The 17,397-nt window shown below is 45.5% G+C and overlaps 1 protein-coding gene across 1 annotated transcript in view; it reads right to left on the bottom strand.

Moving 5' to 3' along the window:
• Positions 1 to 17,397, bottom strand: part of COPG1 (COPI coat complex subunit gamma 1) — a 47,853-nt gene that overhangs the window by 7,970 nt on the left and 22,486 nt on the right. The window contains exons 3-14 of the mRNA XM_063941157.1: positions 15,335 to 15,415; positions 11,455 to 11,526; positions 9,128 to 9,207; positions 4,004 to 4,079; positions 3,824 to 3,916; positions 3,425 to 3,511; positions 3,180 to 3,337; positions 2,962 to 3,095; positions 2,215 to 2,282; positions 980 to 1,168; positions 512 to 607; positions 85 to 328 (exon numbers count right to left, since the gene is read on the bottom strand). Of these exons, the coding sequence (XP_063797227.1) occupies positions 85 to 328; positions 512 to 607; positions 980 to 1,168; positions 2,215 to 2,282; positions 2,962 to 3,095; positions 3,180 to 3,337; positions 3,425 to 3,511; positions 3,824 to 3,916; positions 4,004 to 4,079; positions 9,128 to 9,207; positions 11,455 to 11,526; positions 15,335 to 15,415 (1,378 nt within the window). The remainder of the gene's footprint in view (positions 1 to 84; positions 329 to 511; positions 608 to 979; positions 1,169 to 2,214; positions 2,283 to 2,961; positions 3,096 to 3,179; positions 3,338 to 3,424; positions 3,512 to 3,823; positions 3,917 to 4,003; positions 4,080 to 9,127; positions 9,208 to 11,454; positions 11,527 to 15,334; positions 15,416 to 17,397) is intronic.

Raw genomic sequence — 17,397 nt, 5'->3', positions numbered from 1 at the left:
GATTGTACAGTCATAAACAATCATCTGTGAGTAATTACTGTGAAAATCAAATGTTCTACAAAACGGCAATTCCGCACTGCTTACCTGCCCGAACCTCCTCGTTCTCCAAGATAACCCGGTTGTAGATGAAGCGGATGTACTTGGATGGGTTGGCGGTCCGTGGTCCTTCCTGCCCGAGGAGGTGGAGGATGCGGGTGGCCAGGACAGTGAACTCGCAGTCCTCTATGAACTCGCACAGATGGGACAGTCCGGTCTCTTTGCTCTCAGGGTTCTCTTCTATGATACTGATGATACAGTCAACGATCGCCCGCTTGTATTCAAAACCACCCTGTGTGGAAACAAGACATCGGCAACATGGTACGGGACTAGTGGTATGACCATTATAATTAAAGCATGTTGCAGAAATGTAATCTAGCCAGTATAACTTACCAAGGTCAGCTACTAGTCAGGCGTTACAGCTGAGAAAAACATGCAGCCAATCAAGTTGCAGGAATTTACCATGTGATCTTACCTCTTCTCGGAGCATCGTGAACAGGAAACTCATCAGGACGGCGTGCTTACGGGGATACTTGTGACACAGGGCGCTGATCGCCTGGACAACCACCACCTGTGAGAATACAGATATACATGAAGAGTGATGTCATATGATACACATTTACTAACACACATACCGCTCTTGTGAAAACGATTTTTAACGCCGCACCCGTAACTAGCGTCTAGAACTTCCTGCACTAGACAATATCTAATGGCATTCTGCTAACATGGGCTGTCCTTACCCTTTCGTACCCTCCTGTTTAGTAGCGGAGTACTATTCTTCAACCTTCTAATCTGTAACCCACAGGAAGCATTCTACAGATGGACATACCTCCCTGATGAAAGAACCCCTTCAATACAATCTCTGCCCACCAATGTATATTAAAGATTAACCACAGGTAAGGTCTAGGCTACTGCAAATAAGAAGCATCGGTTCAGTCCAAACCTTGAACTCGTCGGAGATTTCGGACATGAAGGATGAGATCTGTTTCATGAGTCGGTCGATGCTGCTCTCGCTGCCGGTCTTCAGCAGCGTGGTGATGGCCAAGGTGGCGATACTGCGGTTAGAGTCCGTCACCAGATTCTCTAGGTCGAGGTTGCAGGCGGTTACAGCGGATGGGTGTTTCATAGCCACCTACACCAAAGCCAATGAGGAGACATATGTCAGATTGTAATGTCACTAGTCTCAAAATAAAAAGGCTCTGCACCCAACATATACGTAAAAGTCTAAGCAATCTGACAATGAGATGTTTGATGCTGTCTGTAACCTCCACTAAAATTAAAAGCTCAGAAAATATAGCAAAAAGTTATCAACGCCTTAAGTGTTTAATACATAACAAAAATGTAGCCTTTGTAAATATTCATTTGTATACAGCAATATGTTTAGCGGTGCTTTTAAAAGATAAAATAAAAGACACATAGGGCGGTATTCAATTGTTTTGCGCACCCCATCTCCCGTGTAAAGTGATGGGAGACTGTGGGGCACAATTCAATTGTTTGGTTATTTTGTGGTGGCCGCACGCCCATAGGGGTTGGGTTTAGCTGCATAAAGCAGCTAAACCTGACTGGTGCTGGGTGCGATTGCGAAAAGCGAGGTTTGGGCGCCCCAAATGGGTCACTTTTCGCGTATTTTAGCTCACCACACCCGCTGCCAGCGTGGCGCCACAATTGAATCTCACCCATAGAAAATAACAGAAACGGACCAATAATCTGGTCCACAGTACAAGACTCTTATCTATCCCTGTGATTTATGAAATCATTTACCAGGTTTTGCCTGGTAAATGATTGCCCCTTTAAAAATAAGGGCATTCTGGCCCAAAGTCCCGCACGTTCGGTAACTGGAATCCTATTACATTTTCCCCCTGGTCTTTAAATACAGTGGTACTGAATGCAGAGAGCACAACTGAGTTGTATCTTTATCCAAAAAAACTAAAATCTACAATGGTGACTAATGCTATAAAGACCCAGCTGAAAACCACAGAAGAAGCCAGAAAGCATAGAAGGGTATGTACCATGCTACGAATGAATGTGATCTGATGGTGGAACAATGACCTCTGCTGCACAATACACGTTATGCATTTTTCTGCTCCACAATATCAGTAATGGGGAAAGGTAAATTGCCCAAGATGTGTCAATAACAGTCTGTTATCTGCTAAGTGTCACCAGATGGGAGCACAGTACCTTGTTCAGGGTTCTGACAGCAGCGTAACGCAGAGCAGCTTTGGGAGAGCTGCAGAACAGCTGTAACACTGGAGAAAAAAATGAATTAGGTTGATCACTTTTTGTTCTAGGAAATTATCAGAGTTTTAAATGTATTTGTATACTGTAATTATTGCTCTCCTGCTTGCATTATATTTGACATCACCTTGTGAATTAGTTTATGCCCCTTTCAGACATACTTGAAAATCCCGGGTTTTTGCACATGAACGCGCACCAACCTGGAAACAGGTTCAAGGGTCGCCGCCCCTGCAATTTACCAGGGTTTCTACCGGGAGTTTCATCCCAGGTAAAAAACCGGGGTTAAGTGTGAATGGTGCAACCTGGGATTTTACTTCTGGGTCACACTTAGAAGTCTCTGATAGGCTGTTTGGGGGGCTGGGCTGCCAGGAGGGGACTGCGCACTGTGCTGGCAGGAGGGGAGGGGGGTTCACTGCTGGCTGACTGTCACACTGCAATAAACTACATTTATTAACAATAAGATTGTACCAATAAAAACTATTTTGGCAACCGGATAGACTGCAGCTGTTTGCCATGCAAAACAAACGCTTATCTTTGCCTATTTTCATATGGGGCCAAACGTTTTTCCAACAAGGGCCTTATATGTGTGGAGTTGGAATGTTATCTTCCTGTTTATTGTAAACCTTATTAAATGTATTAAGCATTACATCTTGTATTTCAATGAAAGCTCCAGGCCTCGGTCACACTCACCGGACACGGCAGGAGCCAGCTCTTTGGCAGTGCAGGAGGGCAGGTTGACGATGGCAGAGGCAGCTTCATACACGACCATTTCATGCTTGTTTCTCAGGCAGCTCTCAATGAAATCAAACAGTGGACTGTCCCGGCTGGAAGAGAACGGTTGTTACTACCCATCCTTGCAAGTGCGCAGCATGCAGCACCTCACTAGTGAGCCCCCCGGAGCCCCTCACCTCCCGTCCTCCTCCTCCAGCAGCTTGCTGGCCACACGGATCATCATACAGTAGGCGAAGGGAGACTTCAGGCCGTGACGCATGAACTTGCTCAGCATCTTGTTGACGGAGAGGCGATCATTTTTGCGGACATGATACAGCAATCCTAGAGCATGATACTGGGGGAACAGGAGGAATATGACCACGGTATAGGACAAGTAGGCGGGAATGAGAAATATTCCTGTGATTCTATATAGAAATCTCACCTGAACCATCATATTATCACTGGATGCCGCTTCCTGCGCCTCATTAACCCAACGCTTAACCACGTCAAAACTCGTCTTCAGCAGGTGCTGGGGGGGTAAAACACATGTCTCAGCGAGAATAGGGATTAACTGACTTTTGAGAGTATATACACATACGATGGCTGTGGGCTGCCATCGAGGATCTATTATTCAATTAGCTGCATTGCACGGAAATCAGACCCGACACCCTCCTGATCAATCAAAGATCTATCTAGATTTGTAGTTTGAAACAAACGCTCTCATACCTATGAGCGGAACTTTCATAATATTAACAGTATAAACCAACTATACAGGGTGTTTTCTAAATCATTAATAGGGAGTCATTTAAAAGAAAAAAATGAAAGCAGTATGAGAACCTACCAGGGAGGAGACCAGGGCAGAACTGGATACGCTGGGCATCTTGTCCACTATGGCTTGTTTCATGTAGCGTTCAATGGCCTGCAGCATGGTGTTCTAGATACATACAGACAAGGAATTAGAGCGGGACACTAATGATCAGCTAATGGGAAGAGAAGCCAACTGGCTGGAAAAGCAACGTACATCTGTGATTCTGCACAACGCTCGCACTGCGGGGCCTCTGTAGCCGTCGTCCTTCCCAGTCATGTCTTTGGTTAAACTGCAAAGAGAACAAGAACCTATGGGGGTCATTCCGTGTTGATCGCTAGCTGCCGTTGTTCGCTGCGTAGCTATCAGTGTAAAAAATGGCTAATCTGCGCATGCGTATGTGCCGCAATGCGCACGCGCGTCGCACGGGTACAAAGTCCATTGTGGTTTTGCACTGGTTTTAGTGACGATTTCAATCGCACAGACGGCCGCAAGGTGATTGACAGAAAGTGCTTAGAAAAACGCAGGCATGTCGGGGAAAACGCAGGCGTGGCTGGGCATTCGCTGGGCGGTTGTGTGACGTCAAAAGCCGTCCCTCCGTCGTTAGAATCAACGCACAGGATAAGTAACTACAGGGCTGGTCTTGTTTTGCACAAAAAGATTTTGCAGGCGCTCTGCTGCACAGGCGTTCGCACTTCTGCAAAGCGAAAATACACTCCCCCGTGGGCGGCGACAATGCGCTTGCATGGCTGCTAAAAACTGCTAGCGAGCGATCAACTCGGAATGACCCCCTATAACGGCTATTACAGAATGAAACATCCTAGAATACCCAAGAAGCTGCGAGTCTACAGCAGCTCCAGCCACAAAAAGAGGATTTTGGTACTTACCGATAAATCCATTTCTCTGAATCCTCTAGGGGACACTGGAGTTCCACTTAGACATTAGGGTGAGAAGTCTGCGAACCGGAGGTGTGGCACAATCTTAACAATTTGCATTGTCTGCACAGCCGGCTCCTCCCCCTGCACGCCCCTCATGCCTCAGTTTTGAAAATATGACTGAGAGACGAGGACAAGTACGAGAGCCTATGGCGAGGAACCGAACCGTGCAACATGCCAAACAGCATCCAAGCACATCTTTAAACGAAAACCAACGCTGTTTGTACAAACTGTATGAACAAGAACTATGAACACAGCAGGATTGACAGCACCGAGGCGGGCGTCCAGTGTCCCCTAGAGGATTCAGAGAAATGGATTTATCGGTAAGTACCAAAATCCTCTTTTCTCTTTCATCCACTAGGGGACACTGGAGTTCCACTTAGACATTAGGGGACGTCCCAAAGTTATCCCCCAGGGAGGGAGTGCTGTCTGTTGCCTGCAAAACCAAACGTCCGAAGTTAGAATATTCGGACGCAAAGGTATCGAACTTATAAAATTTCGCGAACGTTTGGGCTGAGGACCACGTCGCCGCTCTGCAAAGTTGAGTAGTGGAAACCCCTCTGGCAGCCGCCCAGGAGGCATCCACTGATCTAGTGGTATGCGCACTTGTCCGCAATGGAACCTGTTTACCACTGGAAATATACGCTTGCCTAATAATAAATCTAATCCATCTAGACAGGGACTGCTTAGAAGCCGGCCAACCCTTCTTTGGCCCATCATAAAGTACGAACAAATGATCTGACTTCCGAAAGGACGATGCAACTTGTACGTACACCCTTAAAGCTCGTACCACATCCAATGACACATCCCCATCTGCTAGCTTCTGGAAAGATGGGACCACAATTGGTTGGTTTACATGAAAACCCGAAACAACCTTAGGAAGGAATTCTGCTCTTGTACGGAGTTCCGCCCGATCCTCATGAAAAATCAAAAAGGGACTTTTACACGACAAGGCTCCCAACTCAGAGACCCGTCTAGCCGAAGCTAAGGCTAGCAACAACGTTACCTTCCAAGAAAGATATTTTAGGTCTGTCTGTAGTAACGGTTCAAACAAAGGTGATTTTAAAAAATCTAACACCAAATTCAGGTCCCAAGGTGCCGTGGGGGTACGAAAAGGGGGTTGTATCCGTAGCACCCCTTGCAAAAAAGTTTGAACCTCTGGCAAGGATGCCAACCGTTGTTGAAAAAGAATGGAAAGAGCCGACACCTGAACCTTCAGAGATCCCAATCGCAGGCCTAATGTCAGGCCTGCTTGAAGGAACAGTAAAAGTCTGGATAAGTGGAAGGATTTCGAGTCCCATCCACCTTTCTGACACCAGTCTATATATTTCTTCCAAATTCTGTAGTAATGTCCCGCTGTAACCGGCTTTCTAGCCGCAATCATCGTAGGAATAGCCAATCTTGGTATTCCTGTTTCTTAAGATCCGGGTTTCAACAGCCACGCCGTCAAACGCAGTCTGTTCAGGTCTGGGTGAAGACACGGTACTTGAGATAGTAGGTCCTCTCTTTGAGGTAACCTCCACGGGTCTTCTGACAGTAATCCCTGCAGGTCCGAGTACCAACTCCTGCGTGGCCAATCTGGTGCAATTAGAATCGCCCACACTCGTTCTCGTTTCAACCGTTTCAGTATCTTTGGTATGAGAGGGAAGGGTGGAAAGATGTAAACCATTTCATAACCAAGGAAGCGTTAACGCATCTACTCCTTCTGCTGCAGTATCCCTTGTCCTGGATACATATCTGGGCAGCTGGTGGTTCTGCCTCGATGCCATGAGGTCGATTTGCGGAAGACCCCATCTCCTCACTACCATCTTGAAAATCCGCGGATGAAGACACCACTCTCCCGGATGCATGTCTTGTCGACTGAGATAATCTGCTTCCCAGTTTTCTACTCCTGGAATGAATATTGCCGAGAGGATGATGTTTCGCCTTTCCGCCCACAACAGGATCTTTGTTGATTCCTTCAACGCCATCTTGCTCTTCGTTCCCCCTTGACGGTTTATGTAAGCCGTCGTCGTGACATTGTCCGACTGTATCCGTACATACTGACCTATGACCAGATCGTCGGCCAATAGAAGTGCGTTGTAAACAGCTCTTAGTTCGAGAATGTTTATGGATAATCTGCTCTCTTGAGGCGTCCACCTTCCCTGAAATTGATGGTCTTCCAGGACGGCACCTCAACCTCTGAGACTGGCGTCCGTTGTCAGAATCCTCCAGTCCCAAATGCCGAATCTCTTTCCTGCTGCGAGATTCTTGTGCATCAACCACCATGTCAGGGAGATACGTACTTGTGGTTGAAGTCTTATTCTCCGATGAAGCAGCCAATGCGAACCTGCTCCTTGAGCAATGAGATTCATCTGAAAGGGTCGGGAATGAAGTCTTCCGTACTGGATAGCTTCGAACGACGCTACCATCTTTCCTAGAAGTTGCACACAGAGATGTAGAGACACCGTCGGTGCCCCTAGTACTTGAGTCACCAACTTCCGTATGTCCTGAATCTTGGATTCTGGTAGAAAAATTCTCAATTTCACCGTGTCCAATATAAGACCTAGGAACTGAATCCGTTGTGTTGGAATGAGGTTGGATTTCTTGAAGTTCACTATCCATCCGTGTTGAATCAGAAATTGGTGAGATGTGTGAGCATCCTTTATCAGCCTCTCCTGAGAAGAGGCTTTGATTAGGAGATCGTCTAGATAAGGTATTATAGTGACTCCCCTTAATCTCAATTCTGCCACCATAACCTCCATGATCTTCGTGAAGATCCTCGGGGCTGAAGATAGACCGAACGGTAGAGCTCTGAATTGATAATGATCCTTCACCAATGCAAACCGTAGGTAAGCTTGGTGGGGAGACCAAATTGGGATATGCAAGTACGCATCCTTTATGTCATGAACTCCTTGTGTTCTAGACCTGCAATGACCCACTGTATTGATTCCATCTTGAATTTGTAAATTCTCAGAAATTGGTTTAAAACTTTTAAATTTAGAATCGGTCTGACTGTTCCGTCTGGCTTTGGCACGACAAAAAGACTGGAATAAAATCCCGTTCCTCTCTGAGGGGTAGGAACTGGAACAATGACCTCTGACTGTAGCAATTTTTGAATTGCTGAAAGTAACGCTTTTGCTTTCTGAGGGCACCGAGGTAAACCTGTTGTAAAAAATTGACTGTGAGGTCTCTCTTGAAAATCCATTTTGTACCCCTGAGAGATTATGTTGTTTATCCAGCTCTCTGGAGAGGTGTTGGCCCATGTGTCCTGAAACCCCTCCAGTCGTGCGCCCACCAGGGGAGACCCCAGGTGAGCTGGGAGACAGTCATGCCACGGTTTTTTCAGCAGATTTATCCTGCTTTCTGGTCGTTGCCTGTGAGCGGCCTCTACCTCTGCCCCCACGTGCCGGTCCACTAAAACTTCTTCCTCGGCCTCGAAAGGACTGAGATCTGAAGGAATTAAACGTTGGTCCCGAATAACCTCTCTTAACCTGTGGAGTGGTTCTTGTATAAGGAGTAGGCAGGAATGTGGACTTCCCAGCTGTAGCTTGGGAAATTCACTTGTCCAATTCTGGACCGAAAAGCGTGTCACCCGCAAAGGGAATAGCTTCCACTGCCTTTTTAGTGTCAGAATCTCCCTGCCACTCTCTAAGCCATAAAATTCTCCTTGCCGATATGGCCGATGCGGAGATGCGCGATGCAATCCTACTAGCATCCTTAGATGCCTGACATAAATATGAAGCTGATTCTCGAATGTGTTCCGCCAGATGAGTAATCTCTTCCAAGCTATTTTCCTCTTCAATAGCTTGTATAATACGGCTGGCCCATGCTCCCATGGCCTTGTTAACCCAAGCACAGATGAGGGTAGGCCTCTGTGCTGCACCTGCTTATCCTAGGGCCCTATAACAACCAGTACTTACTCAGATAGGTTATATAGAGGATCTCCTGAGGAGAGATGCCGATCCCTTCAGAAGGGATCTTTGTTTCTCATATATATTCAGGTCTTTTGTCCCCCTTTTTCTTAGGTTGACGCAGCCTGTTAGTAGGAAAATTGATTTTAGCCAGGAGCTATCTGCTCCTACGTGCTGCACCTCTAGCACAATTTTCAAAACTGAGGCATGAGGGGCGTGAAGGGGGAGGAGCCGGTGCCACACCTCCGGTTCGCAGACTTCACACCCTAATGTCTAAGTGGAACTCCAGTGTCCCCTAGTGGATGAAAGAGAAACTACAAATCCCAGCATGCTGGTAGTTCTGCAACACTGGATTACAGATCTACTGCTCGCCTTCCTCCCGTTTCAAAGATAATAAAAAACATTCAATTAAAAAAATAAAAATAAAACCCCATGTCATGCTGAGACAGCACAAAATGTGTCTGCAATGAAACGTGCTCAATAACACGACAGCCTTGGAACAGAATACGGACCTGCTGGTGACAATGATCACGTCCTCGGAAATATTCGCCATCTCCTTTATAGTGAGGTAGCACATTCTGCGGAGCGTAGGCTGAGGAAGAAATGTAGGGCCGCGGTCAGTAACATCCTTACATATAGTAACATAGTATTTGAGGTTGAATAGAGGCAAATTGCCCATCGTGTTCAACCTGTTTTAAGTTGTGATGATTCTACATACTTGCTGAATAATGTTTTATGACTAGTTAGCTACTATAACTCATGTTACCCCCGGATTATCCACGTTGATATTTTAAATATTATAACCTTGGATATAATTCTCATTCAGAAATTTATCCATTCCTTTTTTAAATCCAATTACAGAGTCCGCCATTACCACCTTCCCTGGCAGGGAATTCCACATCCTGACTGCCCTAACAGTGAAGAACCCTTTCCTCCGTTGCGTTCGGAACTTTCTCTCCTCCAGTCGCAGCGAGTGCCCACGTGTCCTAAACTGTGTTCTTTTAATAAATAATTCCTCTGATAACTCTTTGTGATGTCCCTTTACATATTTGAAGATATTAATAATATCTTCTCTTAGGCGCCTCTTTTCTAGTGTATACATATTTAGCCTAGTAAGTCTTTCCTTATAGTCCAGTCCTTCTAGGCCTTTAATCAGTTTAGTAGCTCGCCTTTGAACACTTTCGAGTTCACTGATGTCTTTTTTATACAATGGTGCCCAAAACTGAACACAATATTCCAGGTGCGGACGTACCAATGCCTTATACAGCGGCATGATTACATCCGAGTCCCTTGTCTCAATTCCCCTTTTTATGCACGCTAGCACCTTACTTGCCTTCTTTACTGCGTTTTGACATTGTGTACGGTTATTAAGCCTATTATCAATGAATACCCCCAAATCTTTTTCCAACTCTGTTTCCCCTAGGCGTTCCCCATTTAATATGTAGGATGCAAGTTTGTTTTTAGTCCCAAAATGCATAACCTTGCATTTGTCTGTATTGAACCTCATTTTCCATTTAGACGCCCAGAGTTCAAGTTTAGATAGATCATTCTGCAAGGACTCCACATCCAATTCTGAATTAATTACCTTACACAGTTTAGTATCATCTGCAAAGATTGACACTGTGCTTTCCAGAACTATTTCTAGGTCATTGATAATTATATTGTGGAACAGTAGCGGTCCGAGTACGGACCCTTGTGGTATTCCGCTGACTACTGGGGACCAGGTTGAGGACTTCCCGTTGACCACTACTCGCTGTACCCTGCTATCCAACCAGCTGCTTATCCATGTGCAAATAGTTTTTCCTAGGCCAATCTCCTTTAATTTGATCATCAGTCTCCTGTGAGGAACTGTATCGAAGGCTTTTGCAAAATCTAGGAAGACCACATCCACTGCTTTTCCTTGATTATTGCTCACTTCCTCGTAGAAGCTAATTAAGTTAGTCTGACATGACCTGTCCCTCACAAACCCATGCTGGTTCTTGCTAATAATCCTAGCAGACTTTAGATACTCCTGTATGACGTCCCTTAGAATTCCTTCCAATATTTTCCCCACTATAGATGTTAAACTAAGTGGTCTGTAGTTTCCCGGAAGATTTTTGGATCCCTTTTTAAATAATGGCACTACCTCAGCTATACGCCAATCCTTCGGTACCATGCCTGATCTAATTGAACTATTGAAAATCAAGTATAGGGGTCGTGCTAGTTGTGAACTAAGCTCCATAAGAACCCTCGGGTGAAGTCCATCAGGACCAGGTGATTTATTAATGCCGCCTGTGTAAATGTATGTCCCTCATTCTGTTATTGCACTACAAGTCACGTAATATCATGCCCAACTAAAGGATGAGCCAAAGCTCTGCAGAGAGACCTTAGGGTCATTGCTGCACACGTGCTGTAACCCGGAGCAACCACATGTTTACTTTCATTTCTTAACTGAAAAAGAACCAGGATCTATTTGGGTTACACCATCATACCTGCAATTAGCCTATATTCCCAGATATATTCCCAGATATCTAGTTAAGGGTAATATGTGAATCCTCAGGAGCGCTGCATAGGATGGGTGATGGATTATTAAGACCCCGTTTCGTCAACTAGGGGGGTAGATTTACTAAAGCTTTTAAAAATGAAAAGTGGTAGTGGCGTCTATAGCAACCAATCAGATCCTGTGTATCATTTTCTAGGACGCAACAGAAAAATCATAACATCAATCTGATTGGTTGCTATAGGCAACACCAAACCTTAGAATTTTAGAAGTTGCGGTGGCCGCTGGGCCTCCCCTCGCCCAACACTGATATAACTGGTTTTACCAATAATCCCGGCTACATTGCTTGCTGGCACTTACATCATTGGACTGGAACAGTTTAGTCATGGCAAAGAAGGCTTCCGTTGCTTCTGTGGCGCCCATGTGCTCACCCTACAGTTTAAGATAGAAAAAAAAAAAAAAAAAAAAAAGAGGTTACCAGAGATGCGCCCAGACTGCAGGAAGTGACCACTGTACTTACCACATGTAAGAGACATGCAGACTCTGCTATACAGTACATAGTGATTAAAGGGGGCAGCCATTTGTGGGCTGCCAGTTCACCTGCTGGGAGTTCGTTAGATTAACCAGGCATTAAGTCAACAAAATGGCTGCCTGCGCAGTGTCTATGGGTACAGTTAATCCAATTAGGAAATACCTGAACATTTGACATGCTGGGGGAAATGTAATATCCTGCAAGAGCCTGCCAGTAGTTTAAAAGGCAAAACCGGGTTTGTTTTGGTTTTTAAATCAAAAAAAAAAAAAAAATGGTATTGCTGGTGGCTGCCTCTCACAGGCTATTACATTCTCCACGCCAGAAAGAAAGGCCACAGATTGCTATATAGGGGTGGGGTACAATAGCAAGCATTTTCCATAGCGATTACATCATTAAAGAAAAAACCCACACATGCAGCTTAAATCTCTAAAAATATAGGTGGTCATTCCGAGTTGATCGCTAGCTGCTTTCGTTCGCTGTGCAGCGATGATGCAAAAAAAAATAGGAACTTCTGCGCATGCGGCGCAATGCGCACGCGCGACGTACTATTACAACGAACTATGTAGTTTCACACAAGGTCTAGCAAAGCTTTTCAGTCGCACTGCTGGCCGCAGAATGATTGACATGAAGTGGGCGTTTCTGGGTGTCAACTGACCGTTTTCAGGGAGTGGAGTGTTCGAAAAAATCAGGCGTGCCAGGAAAAACGCAGGCGAGGCTGGCCGAACGCAGGGCGTGTTTGGGACGTCAAAACAGGAACTGAACAGTCTGAAGTGATCGCAAGCGCTGAGTAGGTTTTGAGCTGCTCTAAAACTGCACAAAAAAACTTTGTAGCCGCTCTGCGATCCTTTTGTTCGCACTTCTGCTAAGCTAAAATACACTCCCAGTGGGAGGCGGCATAGCGTTTGCACGGCTGCTAAAAACAGCTAGCGAGCGATGAACTCGGAATGACCCCCATAGTTCCTTAGACATTTATTACATTTTACTAGACTATGTCATGCCAGGAATCTTTGCCGACAGCAGCCGCAAAGGCTGCTGGACAACAAGGAGCTGTGAAATCCATGGCACTTATCAGACACACTGGGCCGGATATAATGAAGTACGAGTTGGCCGAAGGTACGGGTTTCCTGACTGAACACACACGTTTATTTTAAAAGGAGCAATGGTTTACAAGGCATGGTTCTGCCTTGTACATGATTGCGGCTTTAAAAAAACGTCAGAGTCTGGCCGGGAGCCCGCACCTTTGGCCAATTTGGACTTCATTACATCCGGCCCACTGAGTGTATTTACACTTGTTAGGCAGCAGCTTGTTGTCTTTGGACTAGATTCAGTTGCCTGCAGTGTTTACCACACACGTAAAGCTCCAGTGAATTATTCAGAATTTTCCCCGCGCAGTAAACCTGCTGGTGCCTAACGCGGGACGCGGTCAATTTACCTACAATCAAAATCCTGATAACCGCTGACCAACTGTCAAAATTCCGATAAGGTCAAAATCCCAACATGGTCAAGATACCAACATTTACTATGTCGACATGATTTTTTTTTTATTGAAACCGACTTGTTCGTACTTTACCATCCCAGTGGACCTGGAGGGGAAATAGTGTGCCAAGCGCAGCGAGGCACCGTGCCCGAGCCATGTAAGGGGACGCGGTAGACTTATACGGTGTACATGTCAACCGATGTCGACATACACACCCAAAAAAACAATGAAAAACGTGTGTCGACTTTTTGACCTGTCAACGTTTTAAATTTCGGTATTTTGACCTTGTCTGTATTTTGACCTTCGGTCAGTTGTTGTCGGGATTTTGATTGTAGGTATTTCATACTGATCCCCCTAACGCACGGAGATGCGCCTCCTAATTGAATTGCTCAGGGCAGAACAATATGCCGCGGGTAAACTGCAGATAACCGATTCTGCCGCTTTACCTTTGTGTATCACCCCTCAAAAATCCCATGAAAAAGCGCCACATTTTAGAGCAGAATCAAATAGCAGCTGAAGAACTGCCAAAGCGACACTACCATCGCAGCAGAAAGCATTTCAGTGCGCCAACTAAATGTCAGATGCCATGGATTTCAATAGTGCCGCTTTTTCCATGACCGTTAGTCCACTGGGCCACAACTCTGCCAACACTGGAGCAACTGGGCCTAATTCAGAGTTGATCGCAGCAGCAGCAAATTTGTTAGCAGTTGGGCAAAACCATGTGCACTGCAGGTGGGGGCAGATGTTACACGTGCAGAGAGAGGTAGATTTGGGTGGGGTGTGTTCAAACTGAAATCTAAATTGCAGTGTAAAAATAAAGCAGCCAGTATTTACCCTGCACAGAAACACTATAACCCACCCAAATCTAACTCTCTCTGCACATGTTATATCTGCCTCACCTGCAGTGCACATGGTTTTGCCCAGATGCTAACAAATTTGCTACTGCGATCAACTCTGAATTACCCCCACTTGTTCCAATACTGTGTGACATTCAATTGCCAGGTTTCACTGATTCCAACAGAGCAGAATTTTCCATCAGGGTTAATTCTCAGTAAGTAGCCATTAGTGGTAAAGGAAAGCCACTAATAGATGCCCACAGGAAGGCACTTTCAGCTGTGGTTTTTACAGACATAATATCACCTAAAATAAATCTCCAGTGTGACAGCAGGCTACAGCTGGGTACACACTGGAGCAATGTCGTTCCAAAATGCCGTTTTGGAACGACATATCGCTCAGTGTGTACGCAGGATTGCGCGCTCCCGCGATCACTCGCGACAGTTACGTGGTTTGATGTGCTGCACATCAAACCAAGCGTCCTCGCTGCAACCTGGTGCCTATTGCACAGCGTGTATGCCCGTCAGATGACCAAGCGACATGTCGGACCAACTCCCTAGAACGGAGTGGCATGAAGGTTGTTCTAGTGTGTACAGGAGCAGAGATAAATCGCTTGCGACCTATCCATACAACATATCATTAGGTCATCAGCATGTTCAATTTGGTCTGTTCCGGGCTCAAGGGAGATCTGCTGTAATTTAGGAACGACTGTCAGTCGCTACAGCTTAACAGTTGCAATAGATACAGCCCCATACAACCAATATGGCCAAGGGGTATAATGAGATGGTGAAACCTCCCCAGAACCCCCCCCCCCCCCCCCTCCCCCGCAGACTCAGAAGATGGATCCTATACAGCAGGCCAATCAATGAGCTAGTAGGATGGGGTATTGGTTCCCGGCAGCTGGTAGTAGGAGAGCATGGCAGCCCCTGTAGAAACTCTGTATGGTATTAGCATAGACATAGTGACATAGCTATGTCCCACCAAGGAGAAGGTACTGGATCCATCTCTTTAGAGATGGTGGCTTCTTCAGAATATAACCATACCTAGGAGAATCCCGGAACATAAGGGGTCAGAGGCGCCATGCAGGTCACCAAGGGGAAGCATCTACTGATACGTAGCCTGAATCCCCAAATACCTACCAAACTTGGAATAAAATGATAAAGCCTGCTGCCACCTACTATGCCGGGCAAACTAGACCCGGAGCCAAAGTCGTCTGCTTTTCCCCTAGTGCCCAGCGCTTACTCATAAGGTGTGCCCCGACTGCAGGAGTAAACGTTTGCATCTTTCCTTCTGAAGACTATCCTCCTATGTGTTCATGGAATTATAGAATACACCATGCTATTAATTAATAGAACACACATATCCTGCAAATCAAGACACCGGTAGGTTACACAAACCTGGTTTATCAGGTACAATATCTTGGTCAGGATGTGGGCACATTTTCGGGGGTTGATCGGAGTCTCATTAAACAAACGAGCCTAACAATGAAGACAGAAACATCATTAGCACACAATAATGTCACGACGCTTCTTTTATGCACAAGCAAATACTTGCAAGCTGAGCTACATAATAACCATCCATAAAATCTATACACCAGTTTAAATGGTATCGTATGGAGAAGTGTTATAAACTATATCGGTCGGTGCGTTTCCTTAACCGAACAATTTTCCCAGTTATATCTGGATACATGGAGACATGATGGCTGATGCGGCACGTTATATGCACGGCCATAATAATATATCCACCTGTTTGGCAAATACGTGTAAAGGCGGCGGATCATGGGCTCGCTGATCCCTAGCTCAGGTGCAAGTAGACCTATAATTATATATGGGACATCATAAAGACTAATACAGTGTTCATTCTAGCACCCTGCACCTTTCAAAAGACGTGCAGTTCCTCTTTCCTGCCTGGAGTGTCGCTCTCTGCTCTGATGCTTCTCAGAACACTCTGCTCTGTATTTTAGTGCCGAGATACAGAGCAGAGTGTTCTGAGAAGCACCAGAGCAGAGAGTGACACCCTAGGCAGGAAAGAGGAACTGCACGTGTTTTGAAAGGTGCAGGGTGCTAGAATGAACACTGTAATAGGAACAATTATTTTATCTTGATATATACTACCCGTAATCTACATAGTGGAGGCATCTAACATGCCAGCTGAAACAATATTTATATAGCGTTTTTCTCCATGGAGATTGAAGGCACTTTACATTTGCAGTAAAGTCATCATATTACAGAGGAGGCAGCCATCTTGGGCGCACTACACAGGCAACAATGGGTGGGAACAATAATATATGGAGCACCAAATACATGGGGAGATACAAAGTGCCATACAATGTACAAACAAGATACCTACAGAATAATCAGTTCTATGAATTGTTCATCAGGTCCATTAAATGACCAAGAGAGGCAGCCATCTTGGACACACTACATAGGTTATACTGGTTGAGATAAGCAATACTTGGATATGATTAAACCTTTGGGAGTTCCAGCTGACAAAATACGATACACAAATGGCAGATACACAAAATCAATGGTTCCCCGGTTGTTCATCCCAGCCCCAAAAGCAGCCATCTTGGGTGCACTAAATAGGCTATGATGGGTGGGATACAAAATACATGGAAATGTGACACGCACTGAGGAAATATAAAGTATAGAAAGATGCTAAACAAATACCCACAGAATCTTCACATCCCGAGTTTGCACATCCCACCTACAAGAGTGCCAGGTGAGGCGGCCATCTTGAGGGCACTACAGATGTTACAATGGGGAGGGGGTGAGCAATATACAGTCCGTCAATTTACTATAGAGGGAATACAACTCTTGGTAATGTGCGGTTGTGATATATGGCTGTGCATACCCCTGAGATTACCGGTAGTACAACATCGCCCATCTTCCTGCACACCTCTATGGGAGTGTGAGGGAACATTGGTGTCTGTGAGGTGCCGATATTCTCAGAGCACTTTGTGGTCATTGCTGAGAAATGAATTCCCCCTGAAGAATCAGCGACATTACTGATAGTGACACACATGTTGGGGCCTTATTCATCAGTATAAGCCTGACCCATAGCTACATGAATGTTGGGGCCTTATTCATCAGTATAAGCCTGATCCATAGCTACATGCATGTTGGGGCCTTCTTCATCAGTATAAGCCTGAACCATAGCTACATGCATGTTGGGGCCTTATTCATCAGTATAAGCCTGATCCATAGCTACATGCATGTTGGGGCCTTATTCATCAGTATAAGCCTGACCCATAGCTACATGAATGTTGGGGCCTTATTCATCAGTATAAGCCTGATCCATAGCTACATGCATGTTGGGGCCTTATTCATCAGTATAAGCCTGACCCATAGCGAAAAGTATGTTGGGGCCTTATTCATCAGTATAAGCCTGACCCATAGCGAAAGGCATGTTGGGGCCTTATTCATCACTATAATGCCGACCCATAGCGACACCCATGTTG

Source organism: Pseudophryne corroboree, chromosome 9 (assembly GCF_028390025.1).
Source record: "Pseudophryne corroboree isolate aPseCor3 chromosome 9, aPseCor3.hap2, whole genome shotgun sequence".
NCBI lineage: Eukaryota > Metazoa > Chordata > Amphibia > Anura > Myobatrachidae > Pseudophryne > Pseudophryne corroboree.
This window is presented reverse-complemented; position numbering and strand designations above follow the sequence as displayed.